The sequence below is a fragment of the Lemur catta genome, chromosome 19 (genome assembly GCF_020740605.2).
Source record: "Lemur catta isolate mLemCat1 chromosome 19, mLemCat1.pri, whole genome shotgun sequence".
Taxonomy (NCBI): Eukaryota; Metazoa; Chordata; class Mammalia; order Primates; family Lemuridae; genus Lemur; species Lemur catta.
Window position 1 is genome coordinate 10,811,120 of NC_059146.1, and position 18,754 is coordinate 10,829,873.

The following is an 18,754-nucleotide window of genomic DNA, read 5'->3' on the forward strand; positions in this document are numbered from 1 at the left end:
AAATGTATGTTTTTATGTATCCCTAGCCCAATACACACCCCACTGTCTATATAAACTGTCCCAGTCAATGAATGGAATGGGCTACACTACCTTTGTTTTTTCTTTTCCTTTGCTTTCTTTTTCTTTTCATGGCCCTGTTATCTTGAACTCAATTGATTTGGCCCTGATTCAAATTGAAATGTCAGTCCTCTCTATTGGAAAGTTTATACTTTAATTCTAATGAGTTCAGTTGTGTAGCTAAAAGAACTGACTTATAAATACTAGAGCTGGGTGTAACCATCTGTGTGGAGAGAGACATATGAACTATAGGGAGACACTAACAAGGTTCAAAGGGATAACAGAAAATAAGAATGCTTGATTGCAGAAAGATTAATTAGCTGACTGGTTTTCTGAATCTGCTAACTGCCAATTATTTGGCTTTGTTTTGATGAAAAATCCAAGTTAAATTCTTTCTGGAATATAGAGACAGAGAGGAGAAAATAATTTAATTCTTATTGTTCAAAGAAAATATAAAAATATATACATGATAATAATAAATTTGACTGCCATTATCAACTTTGTATGCCCTCAACTGTTATCATTATTATTTTAAGTAAAAAACTTGAATATACACATTTTGCTCTAATATCCGGTTGTAAACATTGAGTAGGAATTAATGTTCACATTTCTGGTGATAATTTTGTACAGCCATATAGTTAATATTTGTGATACATGTGGATGGTTTTATATACATACATGTGTAAACACATATATGTTTGTAGTTATATATGTACAGGTTTATCCATATATATATTATATACACATATATAAACAGCTATCTACATATGAATATTTCTTCAGTTATATTTCTGCCTTTTAGAAATATGCATTATCTCATGAGCCAAGAAATACTGTATGTATGAATAAAAACAATGTATCTCATTAACTCAGTATAAAAGCAACCTCATTTTAGAGACTGTCTTAATTTATGGCTTACAACATGCCTAATTATGCTGATATAAAGAGAATGTTTACCATTTGTGAATGTATAATGACAGAATGTTAATACTCTGCAAGAGTGAAGAGGGAGATTGTTTGAAAACAACAAAAAGTTTAGAATATTTATTTCAACACCACTTGATCTAGTAAAGTCAAATTTGACCAAATTTCCTAGGAATGGAAAAGTGCTATGAACAGTAGTGAACTTGTAGCAATGTCATTCTTTATTAAGTTAATAAAAATGCTATTGCAGATATGAAGTTTCTTTGGATCAGAGGAAATTAAACTACAATTTTATCTCAAGCATATCTTAAAAATAATTCAGAGAGTCTACTAGCATACAGAAATATGATTTAGCCAGCCCAATATTTTATTACCAATATTGTTCATGCTTGAACATGGAGGTTAAAACAGTACCAAGATATGAGGAATATGCCTTTAAAGCACTGGAGAATGATAATAAAAAGCTTTTGGACAATGCATCTTTCTTTAAAAAAATACATTTATGTACAAACAGAAGAAAGAAGCAAAGATGTTTCATTAAATGTAGAAAGTGATCAGAAAATAGTTTCAGACTAAGGAAAACAAGGGTAGATAGATAAATACTAAGGCAGCCTTACGAAAATGAAATTGCTCTTTTTCTACCAAAAAATAGAATGTAAAAACAAAAAACAAATATAAAAAAAGCAGATTATGTAAGCAGATGTAGCCCAAGCAAAACTTAAGAACTTACAAAGAATAGAGATGCCATAATAATCTGAAATTTTAGTAGAGAATTTATATTCTAAAAAGGTAGAAACACCTTATTCTTATTTTGAAGATACACACTACATTTAAGTTCCAATTTATTTCCATTAGCAAATTGTATTCATGTTTCCCCTTCCTAAAAAGTTCTCTGCATGAAACTAATCAGATGCTTTAAATACAAAATTCATTACTTCTACTAGGCCAGCAAGGTATTTGGGAGACTTTGGAATCTCTGAGGAATCTTCAATTTGGTATATGTCTAAATAAAAAAGAGACGAAGGCAATAATATGTTTAAAAATATGAACTGAAACATGAGGTTGCAATTGTGAATTGTTTAGGACTCATGTGTTTAGACCGTGCTTAATGCATTTCATTGTATCTTGAAAAAAATCATTTCATTGCTATCACTATTAGGGTGTTTTTGGATTTACTCTCTTGTTTTCTAAAATTACAATTGGTATTTGAAAATAAAACAAATTGCATATTTCAGAGTTGTTGAAAATTAACATCAAAAATTAAGTAATTCCAACTTTAATTTCCTAAAGATAAGAGCTACTGAATGAAATTAGGAGAGTATTTCCCAACAGTAGTATAGCAAAATCACTTTGTACTTAATGAATACTAATGAATTTAGCTTCATACAAGTTGAAGATTGTTTTTCTTTTTACTTTTTCAGAGTTTGACTGATAAATAAATACCATGTGATGAAAAAAATCTATACTAGGGAAGAACATACTAATAATCCTAGTGCAAAAAAAATGATCAAGATATTTTTTAACAAATGTTTTCAGTTTTCAGAGAATCACTGTAAGTGAAGAATTAGAAGGTCAACATTGTTGAAAGGGGGCCATAAAAAATGAAAATCCAAAGGTAAGAAGCAATAGCTGCTCCAAATGGGAAGGAATCAATGAAAGAACTCTGGAAGTATGAGGAATCAAACAGAAAGGACACCCCTAAATGGGAAAACCAGCTCTCTAGCAATGGATATCAACCAAATCCAGAACACTGAAATGAAAAAAGAAGAATTTCGAATGTGACTGTACGGAAATTCTATGATATGCAAGAGAAAATGGATATCCAACACAAAGAAAGCACAAAAGAAATCCAAGAATTAAAAGACAAATTGACTAAAGAAATTTAAATATTAAAGAAAAATCAAACAGAACTTCTGGAAATGAAGAATTTATTTCAACGAGTTATGTAACACAGTGGAAAGCTTCAAAAATAAGGTAGATGAAACAGAAGAAAGAATCTCAGGGATTGAAGATAACATCATTTTTTTTTAAATTCAGAATGTTATGGGGGTACAAATATTTAGGTTGTATATTTTGCCTTTGTGCCACCAGAGTCAGAGCTTCAAGTGTGTCACCTTTCAATTAAACAAGACAGTTGCAGACAGAGAGCAGAGAAATCAGAGAAAAGAGCAAAGCCTACAAGAAATGTGGGATTATGTAAAGAGGCCTAATGTCAGAATCACAGGCAACCCTGAGGCTGAAGAAGAAAATACACAAGGGTTAAATAAACTATTTGAGGATATAATAAAGGAAAATTTCCCTGGCCTTCCTAGCAATCTAGATATCCAGGTACAAGGAGCTCAAAGGACTCCTGGAAGATTCATTGCAAACAGGAAGACACCACAATACATAGTCATCAAACTGGCCAAAATAAACATGAAAGAGGCCCTCCTACAAGCTGTAAAGTGAAAGAAGCAGGTAACCTACAAAGGAAAACCCATCAGACTAACTGCAGACTTCTCAACTGAGACCTTATATACCCCAGAAGAGACTGGGGCCTCAGTCTCACCATTCTCAAACAGAGTAATGCCCAGCCTAGAATCTTGTATCCTGCAAAATTAAATTTCTTATACAAACGAGAAACAATGGCCTTCTCAGACAAGCAAAGACTGAGGGAATTCATAACGACAAGATCTGCCCTCCAGGAAGGACTGAGAACAACATTACACACGGAGCACACAAAATAGACACTCACCAGGGTAAAATCATCCAAAAGCTAAAGGTCAAAGGCCAGATACTCCAATGGCTCAAGAGAGAAGCAACAAACTCAATGCAGCAGAATGAACAGAAATCTGCCCCACTTATCAATTCTTTCAATAAACATGCATGGCTTGAAGTGCCCACTAAAGAAACATAGTCTGGCTGAATGGATAAATATACACAAGCCAAGTATCTGCAGTGGTCAGGAAACACATCTAACCCACAAGGATGCATTCAGACTCAAGGATAAGGGATGGAAAACAATATTTGATGCAAATGGAAGCCAAAAGAAAGCTGGCGTACCAGTTCTGATTTCAGATAACTTAGTCATCAACTCAACAAAAGTAATCAAAGACAAAGATAGTCATTATATAATGGTGAAGGGTAAAATTCAAAAAGAAGACATAACAATTCTAAATATGCACCTAACTCAAGTGCACCCAGATTCATAAAGCAAATCCTACTTGACCTAAACAAAATGATAAACAACAGCACCATAATAGCTGGGGACTTCAACAGCCCTCTGACAGAACAGGACAGATCCTCCCAACAGAAAATCAATAACAACAACAACAAAAAGAATGGACTTAAACAGAACTCTAGAAAAATTGTGTCTGCCTGATATTTATAGAACATGCTACCCAAAAACCAATGAATATAAGATTTTCACATCAGCTCCTGGGACATTCTCTAAGATTGACCATTTCCTATGCCACAAAACATGTCTCAACAAATTTAAAACAATAGAAATTATACCATTCAACTTCTCAGACCACAGGGAAATAAAATTTGAAATCAACTCCAACAGAAATGCTCATCTCTACACAAAGTCATGGAAACTAAACAACCTTCTGCTGAATGATTACTATGTTAAAGAGGAATTAAGATGGAAATCAAAAGATTCTTTGAACTAAACAATAAAGGAGACACAAGTTATCAAAAGCTGTGGGATGCAGCTAAAGCAGTACTGAGAGGAAAATTTATATCCACAAAGGTCTACATCCAAAAGGCAGAAAGCTCACTAATCAACAATGCAATGAATTATCTCAAAGAACTAGAAAGGGATAAGAAAACCAACCTCAAACCTAGCAGAAGAAAAGAAATCACAAAGATCAGAGTAGAACTAAATGAAATTGATAATAAAAAAACTATGCAGATTAATAAAACAAAAAGTTGGTTCTTTGAAAAAATAAACACAACTGACACACCTCTGGCTAGATTATGGAGAAGCAGAAAAGAAAGGGCTCTAATAAGCTGCATCAGGAATAAGAAATGAGAAATTACAACTGATACCACTGAAATACAAAATATCATCAATCTATACTATAAAAACGTCTATGCACATAAACTTGAAAACATGGAGGAAATGGACCAATTCTTAGAAACACACAGCCTCCCTAGGCTCAATAAGAAAGAAACAGAATTCTTGAACATGCCAATATCAAGTACCAAAATTGAAGCAGCAATAAAAAAACTTACTAAAAAAAAAAAATTCCCAGACCATATGATTTTATACCTGAATTTTAGCAGACCTACAAAGAACTGGTGCCTATCCTGCAGAAATTATTGCATAACATTGAGAAGAAAGGAATTCTCCCCAACACATATTATGAAGCCAACATCATCCTGATACCAAAACCATGAAAGTATGCAACAAAAAAAGCAAACTACAGACTAATATCCCTTATGAATATAGATGCAAAAATTCTCAAGAAAATTTTAACAAACCAAATTCAGGTGCTTATCAAAAAAATAATCCATCACGAACAAGTAGGCTTCATCCCCGAGATGCAGGGATGGTTCAACATATTTAAATTATACATTTATATATTATATTTAACTAAAAGAGGTGAAAGACTTCTACAGGGAGAATGATGAAACACTGAGGAAGGAAATAGCAGAGGATATAAACAGGTTCAAAACCATACCTTCCTCATGGGTCAGCAGAATCAACATTGTTAAAATGTGTATACTACCCAAGGTGATCTACAGATTCAATGCAATCCCTATTAAAACACCATCATTTTTCGCAGATCTAGAAAAAATAATTCTACACTTCGTATGGAACCAGAGAAGATCCCATAAAGCAAAGGCAATCTTAAGCAAAAAGAACAAACTGTGAGGCATCAATTTACCAGACTTCAAGCTATCCTACAAGGCTATAGTAACCAAAACAGTACTGTACTGCCATAAGAACAGAACATAGACCAGTGGAACAGACTGAGAACACAGATATAAAACTTTCCTCATATAGCCATTTATCTCATTTTTGACAAAGCAGACAAAGGCATACAGTGGGGAAAAGAATCCTTATTCAATAAATGGTGCTCGGAAACTTGGATAGCCACATGTGGAAGACTGAAATAACATCATCCAACTATTTATGAAATATTTTACAATAGTAAAATAAAATTCAATAATTTATATGTGTTTAATATTTCAAGAGTATACACTATTATCTCATTGGATCTCTTTGGTAACTACTAAAGTTAATAAAAGGAAGACATAACTACCAAAATAACAGAGAATTAATAGTAAAGAAATTATCACTATTAATCTAAAATAAGGCAAGGAAAAAAAAGAGAAATAAGGATTATAGAACACATGACAACAACTGAAAGAGTATTAAGTTTGGAGATTAAAAATGCATAATTCTTTATAATAACAATAAGTAAACTATTCTTAAAATTTAAAACATAAAACTGTTAAACTATTAGAAGGAAAAGTTGGAGAGAAACTCCAGAACCTAAGACTAGGTTAAAGATTCTTAGATATGACAGCAAAAACCAAGATCCTTAAAAGAAAACATTGATAAATTAGACTGCATTAAAATAGAAAAATCCTTTGCACAGTGAAAAATCCTGTTAAGACACTGAAAGGACACATCAAAGACTGAGAGAAAGTACTTCCAAACCACATATACAAAAACTTGTATCTAGAATATATAATGAACTCTCAAACCTCAACAGTCTGTCTCAGAAAAGTAATATATATAAGTATACATATATAGTCACACAAATACCTGTACACAGATGTTCACAGCAGATTTATTTGTGCTAGAAGAATACTGAAAACCACTCAGATGCATTTCAAAGAGTAAATGGTTAAACAAATTCTATTTCATCCATAAAGTGAATACTACTCCCCAACAAAATGCAACAAAGTATTGACACCTGCAACACACAAGACAGATCTCAAGGGCATTATGTTTAGAGAATGATCAGTCTCAAAAAATTATTTCATTCCTTTTATATAGCATTCTCCACATTACAAAAATATGGAGATGAAGAACAGATTGGTGATAGCCCCAGGAAACAGAGGAGTGTGTGAATATACAGCAGCAACATAAAGGATTTAATGAATGAAACAATTCTCTGTCTTAATTTTGGTGGTAGATACAGGAATATATACAAGGAATAAATTGCATACGACTGTACATTTACACGTATGCACATGAATCAATGTAAAAGTAAGATTTTTAGTTAATGGTATTTATAAAATGAGGATTATTATATTAGCATATTAACTTATCCTAACTTTTTAAATAAGTTAAATGAGGCAAGAATTTTCTCAATATTTTGTGACACACACTTACTTGGTGAAAACTATTAAAATCTTTATTTTGACCTTATTAAATTAATTTTTTCCCAAAATAATCTACAAAATGTTTTATTATAGGAACATATTTTAATATTTTATAAATGTACAGAATATCATGTGTGGTAAAACAGTACCTTTGCTGTACAATTTAGTTGATGGAAAGGGGGTGTGATTGCAGTGTAATGTGTATATTTTTAGCATTCAATAGAACTGACTCATTTGGAGCAAAAGGATGCGTGAACCATGGGGTTTATTTAAAAATATCTCCCCTATTTCGAGAGTTCTCTTTGTCACATAGATGACTTTCCTCTCAAATAAGCTATAATTTTCTAGTGCTATTGTTATAGAACTCTGCCTTAGTGCTTTTTCTTCTCAGTGCTTATTCAAATGATGCAGCTGGAATTTCTAATGAATTCACCGTTAATGCTGCTCACTGTGACAAAATTTCGGTAAACAGAATTCCTTTTCATTATAAATGTGGACGAAGACCCTCTGACTACTTTAACCTTTGAAAACCAAATCTACTTGTCTAAAATCTCTTCAAGTGAAGGTCTGTGGACATCACATTTAAGTACAGTATTAAAATCTTTGTTTATACAATGCATAAATCAACAGGTTGTTTTCTAAACATTATCATACGTTTCACAGTAATTCAGAAGATCTAAACTCAGTTTTTAGTGCAACAATTACCTGCTCAAAAGCTCAATGAACTTTGTAAACTAAATCAACTATTTAACTAAGAAAACGTCCACATACAAAACTAATTGTCTAAATACAGAAGTAAATATACCTCAAAAGGGAAGATTGTTAAAAAAAATATTAACAGATGTGGCAATATTTTAATTAATAAATGTAAAGTTGAATTTTTGTTTTAGAGAATTAAGTACTAGTATATAAATTAGCCAGCCTTTGTAATAATTTTTAGAATTGGTTGCTTAACTGCAAAGGAAAAGCTCAAAACACTATGAGTAATAATGTTAATACTGGCAGAAAGAAAAGCCATTTTCAATGGAAAATATTTAAAGTAATCATCATAAATAGATAATGGAATGTAAATGGAAATAATTTCATAGTTTAAAAAATACACATAACAGGAGATTGATTTTACTGAAAGAAATAGAATGTACTATTGTTTATATATCAATGTTGAATTTATTTATTAGATTAATTACCTCAGTTATTAAATGTAATATAGTATTTCCACTTGCCACTGAAGCTATTCCACTGATTTTATTGCTCAATAATGGAATAAATTATCAAGTAATTCAAAACTTGTGAACTAGTACCAAGTATTTTCACTACCTCTGAGACCTCCCTATCTTTTAATGTAGTCCTCATTCTTCTGATACCATTGGATTCAGATGCATTGAAAATGCATTCAAAATAAAGACCTCCAGTTTTCCTCTACAAAGAGCCAAAAGAACACCTTCACAAGCTGAAAGAAGTCTTGGTTTTTTCACTCTCAGAGTTTCCAAAATTTTCTTCTGCTTGAGAACCTTCTTTTTAACTGTGTATTCTATCCTATCTCTTTCCAGTGTCAAGAGATTTTTTGATATCCCTAGTATATTAGAAGAAAAAGGTAAAAAGATACCATTTAACTAATAAAGAATAGGAAAAGCAGAGATGAAGTCCTCAGTTATAGGGTGAATTGACATAAAAAAGGGAATTTATCTTTTGTTTCAACTGTTGATTTCTATTGCTTCAATTCTTACATTTAATTTTGACTACTGATCACAGTAAACATAGAAAATCAAAAAATATTCTTTAGTACAATATTTTGTTTCAATATGAATTCATTTGAAAAAAAGTGTCTGTCATCAAATTATTTAAAGTAAAATGTAGGACATGTATATTGTATTTCAAATTGACACCTACTGTGATCCAACTGACTTGTTGGCCAAGGTCTGTAAAATAGAGTGTGACAATGGAGGAAGCTGCAACACTTTGAATGGTGATGTAGTCCTTCAAAAAAGGCCCACCTAAAATAAAAATAATAAGAAAAATACTATTTAATCCAATTTCAAGATATAATGTGAAATCAGAAAAAACTAATGATTAATTTTAGATAGAAATTATAACATACATCTTCAAAGTAAAATAAAATGTGAACAAACTAATTGTATGCAATACATCTACCAACTTTACAATGTACAATGTTTTCCCAGTGCCATCTAACCAAAGTTCCGACTACAAAAATTGTAATATGAGGACTAAGGTAGAGACTTTTTTTTTTTTTTTAAGTATAGTTTTGGGTGTCAGGAGACCTAAAATCTCACCTATTCTCTAAATGAATTATTATAGGATAAATTACTTGTGGGTGGATGAATTCCAATGGTCACTCCAAAGAACCAGGGAAGTGACATGATTTACCTTTTCAAAAGGCCACTCTGGAAGCTATATGAAAAATGGGAAGCAGGGAAGCAAGAAGATTATTTAAGAGGCACTTAAAATTGATCAAGTGGGAGATAATGTTTGTTCGGATTAAGGTAGTACTAGTATAAATGTAAAATATATCAATTCTATATATATTTTGAACATATTCTAGCTTGGACTTAGTGACAAATTGGTTGAGAGGAGAAGATTCAGTGATACAAAGACAATTATTAGATTTTTGCCCTGAGCACGTAAGTGCACTATAATCTCATTAATTGACATGAAGAAGATTTAGGAAGGAGCAGGATTTAGGGCTGAAAATTAGGAGTTCTGTTAAGGTACTTTACGTGTGTGAGAACTATTCGTTATTCAAGAAAATTGTCAATTAGACAGGTGGCATATGTGTCTGTTGACAGGAGAAAGTCATTAATAGTTAAAGCCGTGGAGCTTGATAAGATTGTTTATGTATTCAGTCTGGAAAGAAGAGAATGAAAACAAACTGAGCACTCCAGCATTCCAGGCTTTAGACATAGTAAGAGGAAGGTACAACAAAGGTTACTCAGAAGGAGCTGCTCAAAAAAAAAAAGGTAAAATAAACAGAATTGATTCCATTTTTTAAAAAATAAATGCTAGATAAGTCTGGAATGTATATACTGGAAGATATGTACAAAATGTCTTTTTAGCACTATTTTTAATACCAAAAAATTCAAAAAACTTGTGCTCTTTAATGAGATAACAGATAAATATATTTGTTTTATTCAAACAAATGTATACTGAACAGAAAGAAAAGTAAGCAGACTAGAGCTACATGTAACAAAATGGATGAATCTCTCAAATGTAGTGCTATTATTGTTGTTAATATTATTATTATTTATATTATACTTTTGGTACTTTATTTGTGATTTATATTATCCTCATCATGAAAAGGTGTCATTTCATTCTCAATCTTTGAAAGAAATAAGAAAATGTTAATTTGAGTCTACCATTAAATGATTTTCAGAATCCAAGACATCTATTTATATTTATAATTGCAGGTCTTTTAAAGTAAAATGAAAAATATACAACTGTATATTAGATTTGAAGGTAATAATTTGTTGAATTTACTTTCAACAGAATTTAGATGAACATATTAATATCTATGATATTCTCTGTAAAATAAAATGTGATTCACGTAAATAAATGCAGAGAAAATGGAACAGTTATATACTCTTTTTTTATTTTCTTTTTTTTTTTTTGAGATAGTATCATTCTGTCACCTGGGCTAGAGTGCCATGGCATCTACCCAGCTTACAGCAACCTCAAACCCCTGAGCTCAAGCAATCCTCCAGCTTTAGCCTCCTGAGTAGCTGGGACTACAGGTGCATGTTACCACACCCAGCCAATTTTTTCTATTTTTTTAGTAGAGACAGGGTCTTGCTCTTGCTCAGGCTGGTCTTGAACTCCTGATCTTAAGCTACCCTCCTGCCTTGGCCTCCCAGAGTGCTAGGATTACAGATGTGAGTCACTGCGCCCAGCCAAACACTTATATACTCTTGGTGGGACTACAAACTAGTCCAACCTCTATGGAAACTAGTATGGAGACATCTCAAAGAACTAAAAGTAGAACTACAATTGTATCTAGCAATCCCACTGCTAGGCATTTATCCAAAGGAAAAAGAAGTCATTTTATCAAAAAGACACTTTCACTTGAATGTTTCCTTCAGCACGATTCACAATTGCAAAGATTGGAATCAACCCAAGTGGCCATCAATTTATTAGTAGATTAATGAAATGTGGTATATCTATACCATGGAGTCCTACTCAATCATAAAAACATTATTAATACCTTGTGCAAAAATCTGGATGGAACTGGAGCCCATCCTCCTAAGTGAAGTATCCCAAGAATGGAAAAAAAAAATACCACATGTACTCACTATTACTTTGGAACTAACCAATCACACTCTTGTGCACAGATGGAAGTAAAACTCAACAGAAATCATGCAGGTGGGAGGGGGGTGACGGGATGGGTGAAATCATACCTATCAGGTACAATGTACACTATCTTGGTAATAGGCACACATAACTTTGACTTAAGCAGTACAATAGCAATCCTGTACCAAAACGTGTACCCATGTAATATTCTGAAATTAAAAAAAAAAAAACAAACCAAAAACAAAATAAATATGATTAAATTAAAATGGTAAAAAGAAAGAAAATGTAACTTTTAAGAATGTCATGAATTCCTGTTTTCACCAGCAGGTCTCAGAGAAGGACTGAATGTTTAAGATAGCAATGACAACACACCCACAATTGGGTGACTCGGAGTTGTCTTTAAGTGCATATATTATCTGAGAAAGGACAACCTGAGTATCTGTAAAAGAACTAGAAAAAAATTCAATTCATCATTGTATGAAAAAATTTAGGTGTCTTTTGTAGATTCGCTATTAAACAGTTTGACTAAGCATCCCTCCAATACCTTGCAAAAAATGTTCATGCTACCCACAGCTTTCATTAAAATTAAAAATCTCAAATTTAAGATAAAGTTGATGTAGTGTCAATCACAATGATTCTTAATGCTGCCCATTTTTAAGGTGTCTATTGATAAATCTCCTAAGAAATTAGTGTTTGAAATTTTGAGAAACTTGAGGTTTACTAGTGTATATAATATTTCTTCAAATTAATTAGGTTTTGTTCCTCCTTGCCTCACTTATTCTGCTTAATAAGAGCAAAAAAAATAAAGACTAAAAAATTCAAAGAGCTAAGCAGTATTCCTTAACGTGAGACACGTTAAGGTACAGTAGAATGAGGGCTTTAAGCAGTAAAGCTTTATAGACAGAAAGATGTTTGTTCTGATCCTGCTTCCAAAACTCATAGTGAACATGTGAAAAAAAATCTTTTGAGACTAAAATCCTTTACCTATAAATTTAGAACACTAGTGTTTTTTGGCACAATCAAATGAAATAATATTTACTAGTATCTATATATTTACCAACTGGTAAATAAATGCCAACTATTGATGATAGAAATGGGATTCTAAATTAAATAAGGAGAAAATAAAATTGGTTCTTACCACATTCTAGCTGCAGACCAACTCGAGAAGGGTACCACTTTGGATCTATTAATAAAAAATAATATTCAATTGTCAGAGAAAGTGTATACATATATATTTTATAAAGCTAATGGTTACCATTAAAAGACAGATTAGACATTGGGAAATGAATAAAATTGTTATCCAGTGTTCAGAAATGGAAATAATGATTACCTTTTGCAGGGAGCTGACCAGCAGTGCTAGACAGTTACTGAAAAAAATCGTAAGGGGAACTTGAAGGGTGGTAATATTTTGCTTTTTGATCTTGGACTATTTAAATAAGTGATTTAAGGTTATGGACGTATATCAAACTGTGTGACCTATGACTTGCGCACTTTACTCTGTGTACAGTTATTCTTTAATAAAACGATTGAACATATTCAAATAAAACTGGAGACCTTTGATCTCATTTTAAAATTATCTAATATTAGCATCTCAGAGTGGGTTATTTTCCCTATAAGGAGTAAAGAGCTCTATCTGAATAATATGTATTATTGACTTCTAATATTATGAATGTATTGATTATGGCAGAAACATCACTTTAATTTGTTCTCTTTGTACTACCATTAAGAATAAATAGAATAAATAATTCTATCTGTATAGGAAAACCAAATTGCTTTTATTATATGCTGCCATCATGAGGAGCTGATTCAAAATCACCAGAATATAGTTCTTTTCTCTTAATTTCTATATCATTATTTTACAGTATCTATTGAAAACATACTTCGTATCTTTGAGAACCAATTTTAAACTTATATCTGACATATAACAAATTTAAAAGGGCATTTTTAAAGGAATGTTCCATAATTATCTTCTTTGTTTTCAAAATATTACATTGTAAAATGTCATCAAACGTGATGATATTGTAATACAACTAGACTATTAGAATCAATCCACCTTGAATGTATTCCAAAAAAGACAACTTATATATTGACATTCTCATGGACACATAACTCATAAGGCAAAAATTAAAAGGTATTTAGGATTATTTCTAAACAAAATTGAGGAATACTATGCCAAGTCAATAAGGCATAAACGTTTAACCTTGACTTTAAAAAGAATTTTTTTAGGAAACATGCAGATAAAGACAATCTATTTTTCTTTTGGTTTTGTATTCAGTAGCATAATTGCAACTATTTATGAAGCTATTTGTTGTTCTGAAATGTATACTAACATTATTTGCTGAAAAGTATTTTAAAATAGCTACCTTCTTATTCACAGTGAAAACCTGCTGTCAAAGATATGATACAAACAAATGCAATAGTAATTATGCAGTTCTAATTGAGTTTGTGAACAAACTGTGGGTACTGTATGAAATACAAACCTTACAAGAATCCCTTTATATTTAACACAAAGTAACTGAGTACTTATGATGGGTATACATAAGCTCTCAAGTTCTGTCCATTTTAGTAATATTCATGTAAGACATCATTTTAAATAGCACTTCATGACTGCTTTTATGATGGAAATACCAAAGAAAAACTATCATTCTAAGCAAATCAAACTGTCTATGAACGAGATGGGTGAATACTGGCATGCATGGCTGCTTGTTGAGGTAAGGTGGATTAGAATGGAAAAAAGGGCGGAAAAAAAGTTTATAAAACATAAAGGACAGATATTACACAAGGATTCTTAACATGTCTGAATAGTCTACAAGTTTATTTATAAAACCTTCTAGACTATAGGTAAAATACTTGAGTAAAAACAGTGGATCTCAACTTCAGTGGGTTTTTTTTTGTCTTACCATTAATAATGCCATAAATAATATAAATGCTAAAATAAACATAGTTATGAGACCATTAAAATCCTTTAGAAGATAAATATATTCTTTTAAATTTTCTTCAGCTCATGAAATGACATGATTTTATCTAAATAACTTCCTAAAATGACTCAAAATAATTGCAAGTTGAATTGAAAATCAATTCTGAGCCTGATAGTTGTCAGGTGCATTTAAATTGACATCCCATTTCAGGATACTCTTGTAAGGTAAGCAAATAAACCAAGAGTGTAATGTGAATTAATTAAAGGAATTATAAGCACAAGGTAAAATAAAGAAATTGATTTTCCAGAAAAGAGATGGTAATAGTCTTCTTGTACTTAAATTTAATGATACCAGATCTGAGTTTTGCATATATTTCTAGACTCAACACTTTAAGAGAAAGATAATAGGGAAGAGGCCATGCATAGAAGATGTCACACACAAAAATTTGTGTAAAAATGTAGCTTTTCATGCAATGATTCTGAAATATTGTGCGTATTTTATCTAACGAAAAACAGAATTAGGAGAATATGAAACTTATTTTTAAATAACATAAAAATTATTAAGTGGAATAAAGAGAGTACTATTCAAAAGAATAGCTATAGCATTAATTGGGAAAAATATTTTTGTGTTAAGTAAGAATTCCATTAAAAGTAGAAGTAGTTAACAGCTGATTATCTCTAACAGATATGTGTACTGTGCATATTTAAAGAATAGCATAACATAGATTCCTGTACTTGGTGGGAAGATGAACTGAAAAATTCTAAAGAAGTATATCACTTTTCAAAAAAAGTATCATTCCTTATTATGTAAAAGATAATACCTGCAAACTTTTCATGATGTTTTTTCAGTCATATTAAATATTTTTAATCATTGATTAGGTAGATTAAATTAAGAAAAATGACTGGCATAAGAATTATAAAAAAAGATGCTTTTTTAACACAGAATGTTAATGATGAAAGTGTTTGAAACATATCTACTGTTAATCATGTATTTTAACAATGAGAAAGATAATACCAAGTGTGATGAAATTATTTGCCTAAATTAAATCAATGGTTAAATAGCTAAGCCTGGTCTAGTATCCGAGGCTCTGTATTTTCAATTTACTAACCTTTGTAACATACCATGTTATTTTATGATTGTTTTCAATCAATTAGTGGCAGAGCAAGGAGGAGTAAAAGGAAAGCATTAGTAAGTGAAAGATAATATATGTTGCCACTTTTATTCATCAATTAATTATTCTAAGATTTATCTGGGATTTTTAAATTTTTGTTTCATCTTATCTCTTATCTATCATGCACCTTCATTCCTTTGAAACTTAAATATTTCAGAGAAAATTCAAAGAAACAAAAATAAAGCATATAGCTTTCAAATAATTATATCACCATCTGTATTACCTAATCTGTGAAGCTTCTGTAAATGGAAAGTTACTGCAATTTACCAAATAAATGATGATTTATCTGTGTCTTTTTTTTTCAGGAATAGAAATACAATGCTACACAAATATTTTAGGGATGTTAGGGACACTGTAAGACTTAAATGAGATAATATATGTCAATGACCAAAAAGTACTAAGAACTCATTAAATATTAACTTTTAGTTTTAAAACAACAACAAAAACTTTCACTCTTTTGCATATATTCAAGCATTTCTGCTAAGACTTGAAATGTACATTCCTGAAACATCTTACCTGAAGAAAATCACAGTATAAAAATAACAAGGGTTATAGAGTTGGAGAAAGATCATTTCAAATCTTTACAACTATGTATTACGACAACTAAGAAAACCAGTAATAGTCACAATAAAATGTGAAGCCTGTATGTGCCCACACCTGTACAATTTTTGCTCATGGTGTGTTCCTTGATGCTCAATCAGGTTGAAAATATTTTTTCAATACCAGGAAACATATCTCACAAGAGCAGGCCTTATGGGTAAATACATTTGCTTTGACAATCCTGACTTGTGATACTTTGACAGAAACCCTTTGTTCAGAAAGTCACCTCCTCCTTTTCTACTCTATGCCAACAATGCAGCAAAGCCACAGTGCAAAGTTCTCCAGCATTCCAACATGGTCCAAGAATCTCTGAGTCACATCAAGAAGCTTCCATTTCTCTCAGGAAAAGTACAGGGTCACATCCATGAAAGTCACATAGCCCTGCCTAGGCTTCACAGGCACTTTTCTGTAGCCACAGTAATGTGTCCAGGTGCCCATATGACACCTTTACTCTGAGACATTACAAAATCAACATGTCCAAAATTTAATGCCCAATATCTCCCCGGAAATCTGATTCCCCATGACTTCACCTCATTCTTCCAGATATTCAGGGAAGTAAATGCAGAATGATAGTTTACTGTTTATATTTGCTCACACTCCACATCTGATACAGCAGGAATTTGTGTCAGCATTACCATCCTGATCGACCTGGAATCTGGTCACTTCTCTCTCCTCTACTTGCCATCATGGTAGTCCATCCCCCACTGCAGTCCCCTGGAGTCTGTTCTAGTAGATTCCTTCCTGATCTCCCTGCTTCCACTCTCTTTCCTGCTCCCACTCTGTTCTTCCTGGAGCAATAGTTCAGATTTTTTTTAACAAATCCTAGCTCAAAAATGTGACTCTCCTTGTATATAGTTTTCAATTGTTCTCTCTGAGATTGACCACTCTACATTCTAGAAAGCTGATGCTGCAAAGGCAGGGACAAAATCCAATGGCCAGTGCATGAGTAGAACATTAAAGAGATTTTCCCTCTCTGTTCCAGTTACCTTAGTCTTGGAAGCTTATTGGATTCCCCAGGACTGAGTTTTCTGGAAACTCTGACAGGGAGGACAGACTCAAGCGGAGACAAAATTACAAATACCTCATTTTGTTTTAAAATTTCATTTCCTTACTAGAAGCTTTTTGGGAAATTACATTTTTTAATAAAGAATTAGAATTTTCATAAATGTTTCATAATTTTATAAAATGTAAAAATAAATTTGTGTAAATCATTTAAGGATCACCACATGAGGGATCACACTGCTTTGATCTTGCTTCGAAATACGACAGTTTATCTTGAGTGAAAATCTAAAATCTTAGAAAATATTGTTAAATCCCTGAAGATGAGCCCATATTCTAACCTTTTACACAACTGCAAATGCTGTATAATATAAACAAATTATAACCCAAAGCATAATTGAAAATATTATTATTTATCGTGTTGTTGTACACTAAGTAATTAATATAAATGAGTAAATTGAGAACTATGGAATAAATCCTAAGGGGTATACAACATTGTGTTGTAGCACACAAGGGGATCATTGAAGAGATATATATGATTGAGACCCATTTCTCCTAGGTAAATACTATTACAAAAATAGCCATAGTGAATATATATGGAGAAGAGTAATGGAATTTACATGTGAAAAATATTCATGTGATTGGAAACATAAAGACTACTCTCAAAATTCAGCACATTCTAATTCAATTCTCAAAATAATGGTGTTCTTTTCTTTCAAATGTAATTTCTCAAATAATTAAGGCACTGCTTATGAGAAATTATGAAATATTTAACATTAATAATTCATGTTTAAAGAATATTGAATGTGCTCGTTTTCATTTTAATATAAGAAAAGAATCAACATCTTTCTATTGCACAGAAGCAGGTTTTTCATTTAGTGAAAAATGTTAGCGACGTCCTACAAAACTATACATTAATGAAGGGGTAAACTGAATTAGAATATGCCCTTCGAGTTTCACTTTATTCCATAAAAATTTTGCCAGAGCTTGATTTTCTCAACAAGAAGAATATCAGCAGAATAGCAGCGTTATCACATTTGCTTTAGCTTACAATCTCCTTTGGAATGCTTTCAGGAAAACTTCCTGTGGATCTCAACCCCGAGTGAGGTGGATAGAATAAAACAACCTTATTTCCTTTAATAGGCATTCAGATGACATAGCTAGGAATGAAGGTTAATTTGACATGTTTACTTAGCTAGGTCACAATTTCAAAATATGTGGTCAAATATGATTCTGAATGTTCTGTGAAAGTGTTTTTTTGGGTGAGATAACACTGAAGTAGGTATATTTTGAGTAAAGCAGATTGCTCCCCTTAGGATGGGTCGGCTACTTCCAATCAGTTGAAAGACTAGTCTTTCCCAAAAAGGAAGGTATCTTGCCAGCAGCCCACCTTTGGACTCAAACTGCAGTTCTTCTCTAAGTGTCCAGCCTGCCGGCGTATCCTATCATGTGGACTCACTAA

At 31.9% G+C, this 18,754-nt stretch overlaps 1 protein-coding gene across 1 annotated transcript in view; it reads right to left on the reverse strand.

Moving 5' to 3' along the window:
* Positions 1-18,754, reverse strand: part of TECRL (trans-2,3-enoyl-CoA reductase like) — a 67,836-nt gene that overhangs the window by 24,369 nt on the left and 24,713 nt on the right. Inside the window, exons 3-4 of the mRNA XM_045532443.1 lie at positions 12,743-12,787; positions 9,196-9,299 (exon numbers count right to left, since the gene is read on the reverse strand). Coding sequence (XP_045388399.1) covers positions 9,196-9,299; positions 12,743-12,787 — 149 coding nt within the window. The remainder of the gene's footprint in view (positions 1-9,195; positions 9,300-12,742; positions 12,788-18,754) is intronic.